Here is a 15,641-nt window from a genome sequence, read left to right as displayed (position 1 = left end):
TGCCTGCCTTGTAGGCTAACTATAATCCCACCAGAAACTAAAACAACTGAATTTACGTTATAAAGGATGCTGCTCTCAGGATTTTAGATGAATAAAACCTGTATGTCTTGTCTGTGGCTACATATCACCATTATGTTTACCTAGAAGGTAAGTGTGTATCAAATAGGTGAGGGAAAAGTTTGTGTGGTTTTAAGTTTATAGGTGCTCACACTATTAAATGTATAGTTCTGTGCAAAAAACAGAACAAAAGTTTTCTTTCACATAAAGGTTTAGCTTTTCTTTTTAATAATAAAGGGCTATGTTATATTGCTGTTTTAAACATATGTACATATGGGAAATCATTTTTCAACATTTTTTGTAAAACATTGAAAATCAAAGATTTGCTAAACTGTAAATAAGTAACGATAAAGTCTGGGTTGCATTACCTGTTTAGGTCTATACTAAAATTATGTTCCTAAAACTATTCTTAAACTCCTAAGTTGTATGGGGACACCAAATAACTGTAGTGTAATAGTGGACCTTACATCTGTAGGTACTAATGTGCCATTGCGAAAGCTATGTATATGCAGGTAGGTTGTGCCTGTATGTTTTTTTTTTAATTTACTTTTCTATTTGTTTTATTTTTCAAAATGGTTATCCTCACAAGGTAGTTCTTTGTGAAATATACACATAGCTGATGACATGTCTGCTTTTTGGAAATATCAGGAACCCTAAAACACCCCTGCCATTGCTCCTGTTTGTGTAGATGAAAACTGTGGATACAGACTCACCTATCCCCTGCTTGCCCAATGTTTTTGACAAAAGAGAAGCAGAATGGACCATGGACGGATGCAGAAGGTGATATAGTTGAGGGGATTTTTTTTTTTTTTGTGAGTGGGTAGATTTCCATTCATCCAAAATATATTCTACAGTTCATGCAAATGGCACACTTTAAAGTTAAAACTTGCTCAAGACTAAAACAGCAGCTGTGACTTTGTTTAAACACTAATTGCCATGACCTATTCCATGCATCACTGATCACCTAGGAAAGAACCATCCATGACATATGGAATACATCACATCCTTTGCTGTAAATATTTTAATCTGTTGTTGATTAGTATTATTTTTAGGCCTTGTACATATGAGCTGTAGCTTGTATAGGAACAATGTGTGAAGCAAGATTTTACAAAATAATTGTAAAGCTTTTTAGCAAACTTCAGGCAGATTTATTGAAGCTTTTAAAGCAACTTTCAGCTTCAGATAATAATAAAAATGCTGGCTGTCAATTTAAATAAATTTCTGTTACCCATAATCTTTGACATAGAAAGGCTGGCTATTAGCAAAGAAGATCCCACTGCTGGAAAGGTAAGCATTCAAATAAGGGGTTATGTTCACTTCAACAACTTCACAGGTATCAGGATTTACAGGGTTATGCCATCTCTGAGCTATCATCCCAGTCAAAGTAGTACAGGGGGATCCTAGATAGTGTCTGAACGAAGATGGCTCCTTCTGTAAGGAGAGAAAAGTAGGAGAGTAAGAGAGCTAACAAATAGCTAAGTGTCACACTTAAACATTACTTAGCATGCACTTTTACATGAAAAGTATATCTGATGCTAGGCTATAGCAGTTAGCTTTAGGGTTAGCAAGGCTTGAATAACCATTAAGCAATATAGACACATACTTAGGGTATCATGGTAAGAAGGCACTACAGAGTTTTTCATCAGCTATCATGCCTGCGAAGGATAAGTTCACTTTAAAACATAGTAATTTGGGGTTTCTATTTCTTTAGTGATCACTGATACAAAACTCTTTTTTTTCCATAAACCCATTTTACTTTTACTTTTCCCTTTTGTGTTGAGCTAATAGATCCCACCCTTCTCCACCACAGATATATACTAAAGCTGGCTATGCACTATTAGAATTTTGTTTTTGTTTTAGGAAAGTTTGTTCTCTAGTCATAAGTGGGGTCAAAATTGACAATGGTTTTCAACCATATTGGTTAGCAAAATTGAAGGAACAGGATGGAAAATGTATCTTACATAGTTACATAGTAGGTGAGGTTGAAAAAAAAAGTCCATCAAGTGCAACCTATGTGTGTGATTATATGTCAGTATTACATTGTATATCCCTGTATGTTGCGGTCGTTCAGGTGCTTATCTAAAATTTTCTTGAAACTCTCAATGCCCCCCGCTGAGACCACTGCCTGTGAAAGGGAATTTCACATCCTTGCCACTCTTACAGTAAAGAACCCTCTACGTAGTTTAAGGTTAAACCTCTTTTCTTCTCATTTTATTGAGTGGCCACGAGTCTTTTTAAACTCCCTTCTGCGAAAACATTTTATCCCTATTGTGGGGTCACCCGTATGGTATTTGTATATTGAAATCATATCCCCTCTCAAGCATCTCTTCTCCAGAGAGAATAAGTTCAGTGCTCACAAACTTTCCTCATAACTAATATCCTCCAGACCCTTTATTAGCTTTGTTCCCCTTCTTTGTACTCGCTCCATTTCCAGTACATCCTTCCTCAGGACTGGTGCCCAGAACTGGACAGCATCATCTAGGTGCCGCCGGAGCAGAGTCTTGTAGAGTAGTTATCGCTTTATCTCTGGAGTTGGTCCCCTTTTTAATGCATGTCAATATTCTGTATGCTTTGTTAGCAGCAGCTTGGCATTACATGCCATTGCTGAGCCTTGCGGACCCCCAGGTCCTTTTCCATCCTAGATCTTAAAGAAACACATTTCTTACAGTGAACCTAGTTTTCATTTGGGGAATTATATTCATTCCAAAATTGAATGTTCAAACCAAATAAAATTGTTAAGTACTTTTGAATGAAATTTGTCCAATCATCGAATGTACAAAGAATTTTTATATGAATGTTCGCGTGAATATTCGTACAAACATTCATTCAAAAATCTACAAGTGTATGGCCAGATTTACTGAAGTCTGACTGCTGGGGTCTCCGCTGTTTATTAATCTCCTGTGTGGCAACTCCTCTCTCTCTCCTGGCCATGCAAGCATATTGCATATACCTTTATGGGGCTTGTCTACCTTAACCCTCCCCAGACAGTAGAGGAACGTACACGAAAACAAAGACTGTTCACTTTGCAAAGCAATTTTCACTTTGCTTGGGAAGTTTCCTTTAGCTTAGTGAATGTAGCTCTGCTGACTTCCATTATCCAATCATGAGCATGTAAATTACTGTTTTTTTTTTCCTTGCATGTAACTGGATATTCTTTGCAAAAGTGAATTTTTACCACATTCACCAAGCTAAAGGAAAATTACAGTGAAGTGAATAACATAATTGCCTAATTGTCTTCGCAGTTAAGTAATGGAGGGGGTCACAAGGGCCACATTGTTGGGCTGTGTTTAGGACATAATTGCACTTAGTCCAGCCCAGATGTGATGGGTAGGGCATCGTTCTGAAAACTACTATAGTTAATCTCCTTAGCTTAACAGTATACATAATGGAAAAAAACAGTATCCTATCCAACTGTATATCCCTACTGAACTGGCTTTGCTGAGTCTGCTATTAGTATTTTTGGTAATTGTCTCCTATCTCCTATCCAACTGTACATCCCTACTGAACTGGCTTTGCTGAGTCTGCTATTAGTATTTTTGGTAATTGTCTCCTATCTCCTATCCAACTGTACATCCCTACTGAACTGGCTTTGCTGAGTCTGCTATTAGTATTTTTGGTAATTGTCTCCTATCCAACTGTACATCCCTACTGAACTGGCTTTGCTGAGTCTGCTATTAATATTTTTGGTAATTGTCTCCTGCTGCCATATCTTTAAACTTCCATATTTACTGCTAGCTCTATAACAAACACACTGCAATAGCAATATTACTGGTGATTGATTCTCAACTCCATGTGGCTTGAGTGATCAAGAGAGGTAATTAGCTTTACGACCCTAGCCTGTGTCTGGCCTGGCCCTGGCCATCTCCTCCCCATATTCAGGTGTCTCACATCAGACCCAATAATGACCAACTGAGAAATGCATCCCAGCTTAGGCTGTCTATAAATTTATGGCAGCTTATGGGGTGGCGCAGACAGGGGCATGGCGCAGACATCATGGCTCTTTCCTGAGTGGCTCTGTCACGAGTGAAGCGCAGTTTCACCGACGCAGTTTAACGAAAGCAGGATAACTAAAGCTGCATGAACAGGAACTCTGCTCCACTCTGCAAGACGACAAGCAAACCAACTTTGAAATTTATTTTATATTAGGTTAGTTTCCCACTCTCTAGCCACTAACATGCTCCTTATTCTCTTCCTTCTCACATTGGTGTCTTCTATCCTCAAATTATCTTTACTCTACCCCTCCTCTCTTCCCTGCAGCATGCACATATCACCCTCACTCCTACCCTCTCCCTACTATGGCACCCATCATCTCCTGCATTTGCTGCACCCACATGCTGACATAAACTCCAGGGCCACTAGACACGTGCGCTCATGCACATCCCACTCCCACCTTGCCTTCCTCACCCTCCTCCTTCTCCTAGTCTCAGGTGATATTTCTCCTAATCCTGGTCCGCCATTTTCCAAATGCAAGCCACATATCCAATACCCCTCCCCCTCTGGCAACCACCGCAATCCACTCAGTTTAATTTCTATCCCCCTGCTTCCTCAAAGCACCCCACCAATCTCATGTGCCCTGTGGAACGCCCGCTCCATCTGTAACAAGCTAACATCTGTACATGACCTCTTCATCTCTCATGGCTTGAACATACTGGCCATAACAGAAACCTGGCTGCAAAATTTTGACTCAGCTTCTCCTGCTGCCCTCTCCCATGGTGGTCTCCATTGGACTCACTCCTCCAGACCCAACAGACAGAAAGGAGGCGGAGTTGGCTTCCTTCTGTCCCCACAAAGCACCTTCCAAGTCCTTACTGTCCCTCCCTCTCTATCCCTCTCTTCTTTCGAGATGCACTGTATTCGTCTGTTTTCTCCCATTTCTCTGAGGATTGCAGCAATTTATAGGCCTCCAGGACCAGTATCGCGCTTCATTGATGACTTTGCTGCCTGGCTACCCTACTTTCTCTCCTCTGAAATACCCACCATTATTCTTGGTGTCTTTAACATTCCTGTCAATGTCAACAGCCCAACTACAGCTAAACTTCTCAACTTAACCTCATCTTTTGACCTAACCTAATGGACACATACTTCCACTCACTCCAATGGTAATACCCTTGACCTTGTATTCTCCCATCTCTGCAACCCTGGCAACCTCACCAACACCCCCTTTCCTCTATCTGATCACAACCTCATTACTTTCACTGTATCCTTGCCTCCAACCACCCATCCCTCCAAGCAGCAAACAATTACTTGTAGAAACCTTCGCCACTTTAACCCTTCTCTTCTCTATTCTGCTACTGACAACCTATATGACATAATCTCTCCCCTGTCCTGTCCTGACCTGGCCACTTCTGTCTACAACAGTTCACTCTCATCATCACTAGATGCACTTGCTCCCCTAACCACACGCAGAATTAGGCCCCGACCGTTACAACCCTGGCAAACTGACAACACTAGAAATCTCAAGAGACATTGCCGTGCTCTTGAACGACTGTGGCGTAAAACCAAATGCCTGCAAGATTTCACCCTATATAAATCTGCCCTTCTAAAATACAATTCATGCCTCCATGCTGCCAAACAAGCCTACTTTGTCTCTCTTATTAATTCCTTGTCATCCAGTCCCCGTCGGCTCTTCTCAACCTTTAACTCTCTGCTTCGTCCACCACCCCCTCTACCCACTAACTCACTCACTGCCCAAGAGATTGCCAATCACTTCAAAGACAAGATCAATGCAATTCGTGAGGACATCTCCACTGTGCGTACATCTTCCCCACCCATCATACCTTGCCCAGCAGCACATTCAACCCTCTCCTCTTTTGAATTGGCTACTACGGAAGAGGTTACAAAAATTTTCTCGAATGCCCACCTAACCAATTGTCCCTTGGATCCTGTTCCCTCACAACTACTACGGTCACCCTCTTCTTCTATCCTATGCTCCCTCACCCACATCTTCAATCTCTCCCTTTCTAGTGGCATTTTCCCCTCCCCTCTAAAACATGCACAGATCACTCCCATTCTTAAAAAGCCCTCACTGGACCCTACCGACCTGAACAACTTAAGACCCATCTCATTACTCCCATTCACCTCTAAACTTCTAGAACGCTTAGTCTACAACCGTCTTAGCTCCTACCTCAATGAAAATAACCTTCTTGACCCCTTACAGTCTGGCTTTCGCTCGCAGCACTCCACGGAAACTACCTTACTAAAACTCACTAACGATTTACTAACTGCTAAAACCAACAGCCAGTACTCCATACTCCTACTACTTGACCTCTCTGCGGCCTTTGATACTGTTGACCACCCGCTCCTTCTCAATAAACTACATTCCCTTGGCCTCCGAGATTCTGCTCTATCCTGGTTCTCTGGCTATTTATCACAGCGCTCCTTCAGTGTCACCTACAACTCTGTCTCCTCCTCTCCATTGCCCCTTTCTGTGGGGGTCCCCCAAGGCTCGGTTCTTGGACCCCTTCTCTTCTCTATCTACACCACCTCCCTTGGTCACCTAATAACTGCCCACGGCTTCCAATACCACTTATACGCTGATGACACCCAAATCTATCTGTCTACTCCTCACCTCACTCCTTCAGTCTCCTCTCGCATTACTAACTTACTAACTGACATATCAGCATGGATGTCGCACCACTTCCTTAAACTAAATCTCTCTAAAACTGAGCTATTAATATTCCCCCCCGCCCGTGCCCCCCTCCATGACTTTTCCATCAAAATCAACAATGCAACCATCAGTCCCTCCCCTCACGCCAGGGTACTAGGTGTAATCCTAGACTCCGACTTGTCATTTCAGCCTCAAATCCAATCATTGTCAAAAGTTTCTAAATCTCTAAAATTCGCCCTTTTTTAACAAATGAAACCACCAAGCTCCTCATTCACTCCCTTGTTATCTCTCGCCTTGACTATTGCAACTCCCTTCTCATTGGCCTACCGCTCCATAGGCTATCCCCTCTTCAGTCTATCATGAATGCTGCTGCCAAACTTATCCACCTTACCAACCGCTCAGTGTCTGCCAACCCTCTACTTCAATCCCTACACTGGCTCCCAATCACCCAGCGAATTAAATTCTAACCACAACATACAAAGCCCCACAACTCTGCCCCAAGCTACATCACTAATCTTGTCTCCAAATATCACCCAAATCGTCCTCTCCGCTCTTCTCAAGACCTCCTGCTTTCAAGCTCTCTCATCTCCTCCTCCCATGCTCGTCTCCAGGATTTCTCCAGAGCCTCTCCCATCCTCTGGAACTCGCTACCTCCATCTATCCGGCTAGCCCCTACTCTTGCTACCTTCAGGCAATCCCTGAAAACTCATCTCTTCAGGAAAGCCTATCACGTCTCCAACTAATCTCCTACCACTTCCACCAGCTCATTCCCCACAGTTACAACCTTTTGTACCACCTGCCCCACCCTATTAGATTGTAAGCTCTTCTGAGCAGGGCCCTCTTAATCCTATTGTATTGTATTATATTATAACTGTATTGTCTCCCTTTTATATTGTAAAGCGCTGCGTAAACTGTTGGCGCTATATAAATCCTGAATAATAATAATAATAATAATAATAATATACTGTTTCAAGATGCAGGCATTGCATTTTAAAATACTTTTTAGGTCCTGTCCAAAGCTTTAGCTGAATTGCAGCCTGAACCCTGTGGAGTCCATTTTGATACCATTATGTAAATGAAAATAATACAACATTATTTTGCTGCTTTTTGAAGCGTGTGAAAGAGAGTCAAACTGCTTTAAAGTTAAAGTAATTGTGAAAAACAAAAGTACATTGGTAAAGCAAGAAGTAGAATAAAGAACTACTGTAACACCAGTATCTATGCAGATTAAAAATAAACAAAAAATAAAGAAATAACATCTTTTATTCCAAATTTTGTGCAGGATTTATGATAATGATGTAGCAGTTCCTTAAAAACTAACATCAATATACATGTCTAAGTAACAGTAAAGCACTATACCTTGTAAAAAGGTAAAACTTTGAACACAAGAAGTAGTGTCTTATTGAAGAGTAAACTATCCAGTTTAAAGTTGGAAGGAGTCTGATTTAATACATTCAAACAACTAAAATACTTACTGTGCAACTTAAAAAGGATCACGTTTTGATAATATACTGTAAAGTGTAGAAGAAGAAATAGTAAAATATTTTAGGCAAAAGCCAACCTTCTGTTTTGTACTCAGTCATGGTTTATATGCAAAGGCAGTTCTTTTCTAAAAAAAGAGTCCCAATATGTCGCTAGTAAATCTATCTTAAGTGATAAATGTGATGTTGTCTCACTTTATATTGCATTATTATATTTTGCTTGAAAATATTCAGATAAACACAATTTCCTTTCTTAGTATGTTCTAAAATAAACCTGTTAAAGCAGATAGACACACTTTGGTTGGCCAATCAACCAAGTGCATCACAATCTGGTTGAAAACAAGTACATTGTACAATAAATCCAATTTTTTTACAAGTATACACGTAATGAATATATATAGAATATATAAAACAAACATAGAACACAATAAGGATATCATTATGTTCAGAGGTTACTAAAAACATATATAAAAAAAGATATTCTGTTGCTTGTATTATAAAGTAAATAGTATGGTGGCTGAGATTAAAAACAGACAAAGGGAAGACAAAGTAAGTAAAATTTGCGACACACACACAAAGGTTTTGTTTACCAGATCAACAAAATTGATCAAAAACTATGCAGCAAATCCCTAGGCAGTGGTGTATCATCCATGGGTGCAATGTGTTGACTGCACACGGGCTCCAAGGGGGACTAACTGTGCTCTGACCCACACTGCACCCATAGATATCTGTGTAAAAGGATCTGCTGCACACTTGACCAACGGCAATGACACAGTGAGCAGGGGGAGGCTGGTCTCAGAGAGAAGGTAGGACTGGTCCACTCCAGCATGACCGAGAAGTGCTCCTCATTTGAATAGTGGGGAGTCCAGCCCTCAGGTGGATGACTGGTGATCCACGCAGAGTGCTTGCCCTGCTGCCTGGTTGGAGTTGGGCTAGGACAGGGGGTATGGGGGAGGAAGGAGGTGAGCAGGGGGCACAGAGCGCAGGATGTCTCCGGTGACTCAGCTCTCTCTGGCATATCATGTCTCAGTCGGACTGGGAGCCTCAAGGAGCACAGCAGCTGTGAAAGCTGGATACTTGCCTGAAACCCTCCACCTCCTGACCGCCACTATCCCTGTGGTGACGTCGCACCTCCGGCTTATGTGCATCTATTTGTCCCCCACACTTACCGTGCCTAACTGGGCCTGCAGGAGCCCCACCTCCCACTGTGCCTGATGCTGGAGAGGTTCTCCTTTGTCCTGTAACACTGCCCCCCATCCCTCTGCCCCCCTCCTGTCCATCTGTCCACCCCTTGTGACGGTGACTCCCTCAAGTCCCATTGCCCCCCTCCTGCCCCACTTCCCCCCTCCTGTGATGCTGCCCCCTGTCCCTCTGCCCACCTCCTGTGACACTGCCCCCCATTCAGTCCTCTGCCCCTTTCTGTCCCTCTGCCCACCTCCTGTGAAGCTGCTCCTCTCCTGTCCCACTTCCCCCCTCCTGTGATGCTGCCCCCCTCCTGTGATGCTGCTCCCCTGTCCCTCTGCCCCCTCATGTCCCGCTGCCCCCCACCTGTGACGCTGCCCCCTTCTGTCCCTCTGGCCCCTCCTGTCCCTTTGCCCACCTCCTGTGAAGCTGCTCCTCTCCTGTCCCACTTCCCCCTCCTGTGACGCTGCTCCCCTCCTGTGATGCTGCTCCCCTGTCCCTCTGCCCCCTCATGACCCGCTGCCCCCCTCCTGTCCCCCTGCCCCCCTCCTGTGATTCTGCCTTCCTCCTGTCCTGCTGCCCACCCCCTGTGATGCTTTCCACCTAGTGTGACCGGAATACACTCTGCACTCCTCTCTCTGCACATACTACCCAGTGCCATACACTCCACACTCCTCTCCTGCACATACTACCCAGCGCCATACACTCCACACTCATTTCCCTGCACCTACTCACCGCCATACACTCCACACTCCTCTGATTGCATATACTACCCACCACCATACACACCGCACGCCTCTCCCTGCACATACTACCCAGCGCTATATGCTTTGCACTCCTCTCCCTGCACATACTACCCATAACAATACACTCTGCACCCTTCTTCTGCACATACTAAACACTGCCTTATGTGACGAACGCGGGTGTCAGATCCCTGCCCTCCTCGCTAACTTGCAAGGAAGGACCGGCCAACCTCACACCGCGCTGTCACTTACGTAACAATGCCACTCTCAGCTGTGCCCAGCACAAAGATTTTCCAGCTTGCAGGACCACAATCTAGGTGCGAGCAGCCTGAGAGTGATTGTCACTGGGCTAATTACACAATTAACCCTTTAACTGCCACCACTCCCGTTTAAAAGACCGAGCCGGGGGAGACTCGTAATTTTAGCAATACCAATTATAATTTTAGAATAAGCGTCTGCCACACACACTGCCACTACAGACAGGTCTGCTCAGAGTCTTACTGTACAACAGTAGCGCCCTTCAAGAGGCAGGTTCGTTTATAGCTTGCATTAAGAGCTTTAGAGACAAGGTTAACACTTTTCCACATAAGGGTTTATTATGAAAAGATCAAAGTTGATGCAAATAAAATATTTACAGAAAAAAGATGTTTCAAAAGATAAAGACAATATACAGCCACAAAGCAATAAGGTAGAATTGGGAAGGAAGAATACTTGCAATTAATGTCCGAGGGTTGATCAGAGTTCGATCGATGAGCTAGGTAATCGGTTCTCGACTTGGCAGATGTTTCTTCTTGGATGGTAAAAGGAGAACTGCCCATTGTCTTGGCATCTCCTCTTTTCTGTCAAATCAAAGGGGGTGTTGACAGTGACCAGTAACCAATCGTCTGGTCATCTTGTTTTAGGGGTTGGTTGCTGGGAGGTGTCTACACTCATGACCACGTCCCAGGTAGATTTTGCAATACATATTCATATATCTGCATCTATAGTGTTTACAGACTCCAAATATCCATATTATTATTCAACTTGAGATTTCCTTCAAAACAAGTCTAAACATGCCATATCTATAACGTATAGCCTGCTTTGGAGGAATAAGTGGTCCCAGGGGTTTCCCATATGACCTGACATAGGGGTGTCTGGACTTAAAACGTTCCATATTATCTGAGGAAACTAAATATGTCCAGATTATGGCTGTGCTATTACTAAGTCAGAAGTTATGAAACATGCTGAAATTTCATACTTATTCTACTGAAGTGTATTCAGACAATTTACGACCGAGGCCTGTTAGGTCTCTGAATGGGGAGGGTGACAGTTTTACGACAGGCCTGACACTGCCCTTACAACAAATGTTTTCTACTGACCTAACCTGGTTCTGTTTTCTCTGTTGAGATAACCTTTTCTGTTGAACTTAAAAAGCTTTGAATTCCTAGGACAAGGAAGGAGGGAGTTCAGAGTTTTCTGTAAGGTTACATGGTTAGCCAAACTGTCATGGCTACTTCCACACAAGATGGCAGCTAGCTACAGCTTTTCATGTCCCGTACGTGATATCGTTACACCTCCCCCTTAGGTGGTTGCATGGGAGGGAACTACAATTTCCCTCCTGACGCAACCGACTCCTGCGGGCTCGGCTTGTCGTGACAGCCCATCAGCATTGCCATGGGCGCTGCCTTTCTTATGCTGGATGGTGAAATCGTATTGCTGAAGAATTAGGCTCCACCTAAGTAGTTTGCCATTCTCCCCAGCAACACGATTTAGCCAGCTCAAGGGATTGTGATCCGTGATCACAGTGAAGTGCCGTCCATAAAGGTACGTTTGTAACTTCTGGAGAGCCCACACGATCGCAAGACACTCCTTTTCGATCGTGGCATATGCTACTTCCCTGGGAAGCAGCTTCCTGCTCAGGTAGAGGATGGGATGCTCCTCTCCGGCCTCGTCCACCTGGCTCAGGACTGCACCTAATCCAAAGGCAGAGGCATACGTCTGCACAAGGAAACGGCGGGTGAAGTCTGGAGCCTGCAGCACAGGTTCGCTGGCCAGCGCCTCCTTCAAGGCCTGAAATGCCTGCTCACATTCTGGTGTCCAAGACACCACCTTGGGCAGTTTCTTTTTGGTTAGGTCAGTCAGAGGTTTGGCCAGGCTACTATAGTTACATACAAATTTCCTATAGTAGCCAGCGGTCCCCAAGAAAGACATAACCTGCTTTTTGGTTTGAGGGGTAGGCCAGGCCAGGATGGCCTCAACCTTCCCTGTCTCGGGTTTCAGGGTACCTCCTCCTACCTGGTGTCCCAAGTACTGCACATCAGTCATGCCAATCTGACACTTACTGGGTTTTACAGTCAGATTGGCAGACGTCAGTTGGTCCAGGACCTGTGACAGGTGCACCAGGTGTTCTTCCCAGGTAGGGCTGAACACGGCGATGTCATCCAGGTAGGCTATGGCAAAGGTTTCCAGCCCCTCCAGTAAGTCATTCATGACTCTCTGGAAGGTGGCTGGGGCATTCTTCATCCCAAACGGCATGACGGTAAACTCGAACAATCCGAATGGGGTGATGAAGGCCAACTTTTCCCGAGCCTCAGGGGCCAGAGGAATTTGCCAGTACCCCCTGCTCAGATCCATGATTGTTATATGACGGGCGGCCGCCAGCCTATCTAACAACTCATCAATCCGGGGCATGGGGTAGGCATCTGCAGTAGTGATGGCATTCAGCTTCCGGTAGTCCACACAGAACCTGGTCGTCTGGTCCTTTTTGGGGACCAAGACTACCAGTGGCGCCCAGACTGTCCGAGCTCCCTGAATGACCCCTAACTGCATCATTTCCTCAGTCTCCTTTGCCCCGCCTGTCTGCGCCTCCTGCAAGGCAAGGTGGGCTGCAAGGGTGAGGGGAGGATACACCCGGTCGCCCACCTTGTGGACGCCATGGGGTGCCCTCCCAGGGTTTCCCATGACCCAAACACGGCATGCTGTAAGCACTGCCAGCATCATGGGTGCCTGGAGTGGAAGGAAAGGTGAGTGGGACTGAAGGCCTAAGCCCACTCCCTGAGTGTCAGCTATCACTTCTACCAGGGCACCTAACTCTTTCCGTTCAGGTATACAGTCTCTGCCAATGACAGGCGCTGTGCTGGGACATTGTGTGAACATCAAGTTAGGCCACAAACCATTGTGTTTCACTCCAACCCTGGCCTTCCTGATTTCACCTGGACCTTCACAGACCATATCAGGTGACACCTTCAACACATTCCCCTTAGGCTGACTGGACACAGTGAGCAACTGTTTAACCCTTTCAGTCTCCAGGCCTCCTGCCTGTAGACCAGTACAGCCTCTCTGCCCACTGTCCCTATCATGCTTTTGTTTATTTTTCTCAGCAGGGGAGCTAACAGCTGGCCTGCTGAACACTGCAAAGCCTTTGTCTCTCAGCAGTGCTGGCTGAGGCGTGGGACTACAAGTACCAACCAGCCGTCCTGTGACACACAAGGACAACTGCTGGGGTGTAGTCAAGGCAGAATACTCTGGGTCAGAGTCAGGAATGGGGCCACCTGGGCCACTCCTGGGCTCTGCCGCCAGAGACTCTATCTTCTCCACCCTCCCAGCATTGTGGGTGACCTCCAACAATGACATAACATCATTACATTCAGTAATTACATTCTTAACATCAGCTACACAAGCATTTGATATTGGCACATGCAAGGGGGCCTCCTCTAATTCTGTAGGTGAAGAAGACCCCTGAACCTCCACTCCACCCTCCCCCTCCCTCTGTCCATCCACAGGTTGCCCAGATATTACCCCAACATCTGTAAACAGTACCTTGGTAGGTCCAGAGAGTTCCGTGGGAGCATCCTGGGTACTTTTAGCAGGGGCATATTAAGAAACAAGGGTACCTAAATCAGCACCCAACAACACCGCAGTGGGGATCTCCTCCGAGACTCCCACTTCTCTCATCCCACTTCTGGCACCCCAATCAATGAAAACATAGGCACGGGGTACTCGTGAGCGGGTCCCCCCGACTCCGATGAGGGTAAAAAACTTTCCAGGGATGATGTCCCTTCTTTCTATCACCTCTGGTCTGACCAAAGTGACTTCAGCTCCTGTGTCCCGGAAACCAGTAACGATCCGGTGGCCCACGGTGACTGGCTGCAAGTTGGCGGTGGTTACCCGAGTTTTCCTGCGGACAAACAGCACGGAAGAAGGGTTGCTGGCCAGATGGCCAGGTGATGTCATCTTCTTCTGCTCAGGGCACTGCGTCCTGAGATGTCCGGCTTCCCCGCAGTTGTAGCATTTGCGTTTGTCAGTTAGGAAGGCCTTGGCTCCAGAAGCTGCAGGTTCCGGCTGCTGAGGAACTTGGTTGGTAGGCAGAGGAGGGGTTGCCGTGTGCGATTTCCCTCCTTTCCAGCCATTCAGAGGAGCCTTGCGATGGTCAGATACCCGAGAGTGGATATAGGTATCTGCCAGTTCTGCTGCTGCTTTGGCAGAGGCTGGCTTTCGCTCCAGCACAAACTGTCTGACGTCTGTAGGACAGATGTGCAAAAGTTGATCTTCAATCATAAGATCTTCCAGGGATTCAAAAGAATTGGCTTTCAAGCCTTTAGTCCACTGCTGGAATGTGGTGCGTAAGCGACCTACCACATCCATGTATGAGTCCCCAGGCCCCTTTTGCAAGGACCTAAAACGCTTCCGGTACACTTCCGGGGTTAGCTGAAACTTTTGGATGATTGCAGCCTTTAGGGCCTCATAATCGTCGCACTGCTCTTCTGAAAGTTCAACATAAGCATCCAGGGCCTTGCCTCGTAGCCCTGGTGTCAGGTACCGGGCCCATTGTGCTGGGGGCAGATGGTACTGACAGCAAGTTTTTTCAAACGACAGTAGATACACGTCAATGTCACTGTCCTTTTCCATAACTGGAAATTTGGCTGCTGGGATCACTGGCAGAGAGGCATCCCTGTGCTCTAGGGATCCGAGGTTCTGAGCCTGTCGCTGCTGCTGGAGCCTAGCCATCTCCAATTCGTGCCGACGATCAGCCTCCCTCTCAGCCTGGCGTTCTGCCGCCTCTCGCTCAGCCCTGCGCTCTTCTCGCTCAGCCTGGCGTTCCAGAAACTGCAGGTACACCACAGGATCAGTCTCCCTGAGGTTTTGTAGAGTTACTTGCATTTGAGGAGAGTCTATGATGGTTTCAGGCAATCTGATGCTGGCCTGCTCTTGTGATGGCTTAGAGGTAACAGTCCGTGGTATTCCAGTGTCAGTCTCTGCTTGCCCATCTGGTGAGGCTGCCTCTGAACCACTGGGCTCTGGAGTAACGGAAACCCTTTCTGGTCCAGTTTCCCCCAGGTTCTGGTCTGCACGGATATCAAACTCCTGTAAGGCATGTATCAAGCCTTCACGATTTTTGCCACCGACGTCAATTCCTCTTTCTGTGCACTCAACAGTCAGTTCATTCTTGCTCATCTTTTTATATGCTGATAACCCAGACATGTTGCAAGCAGAAAGGATAGAACAGAAAGAAGAGAAGAAGGTGTAGGAAGGAGCTGTTGCTGTATGTCTCTCTTGAAAAAATAAAAATCAAAAAATATGCACCAGCTTGTC

General features: G+C 45.6%; 1 protein-coding gene across 1 annotated transcript; it reads right to left on the bottom strand.

The window, feature by feature from the left end:
- Positions 1–13,925: 13,925 nt before the first annotated feature.
- On the bottom strand, positions 13,926–15,150 carry LOC141107247 (uncharacterized). Its single transcript, XM_073597954.1, has one exon. It carries the CDS (start codon positions 15,054–15,056, stop codon positions 13,926–13,928), a length of 1,131 nt encoding a protein of 376 aa, XP_073454055.1. The 5' UTR covers positions 15,057–15,150.
- Positions 15,151–15,641: the final 491 nt, after the last annotated feature.

Source organism: Aquarana catesbeiana, linkage group LG09 (genome assembly GCF_042186555.1).
Source record: "Aquarana catesbeiana isolate 2022-GZ linkage group LG09, ASM4218655v1, whole genome shotgun sequence".
NCBI classification, from domain to species: Eukaryota; Metazoa; Chordata; class Amphibia; order Anura; family Ranidae; genus Aquarana; species Aquarana catesbeiana.
Note: the sequence above shows the minus strand (reverse complement) of the source record. Positions and strands in the feature narration are given on the sequence as shown.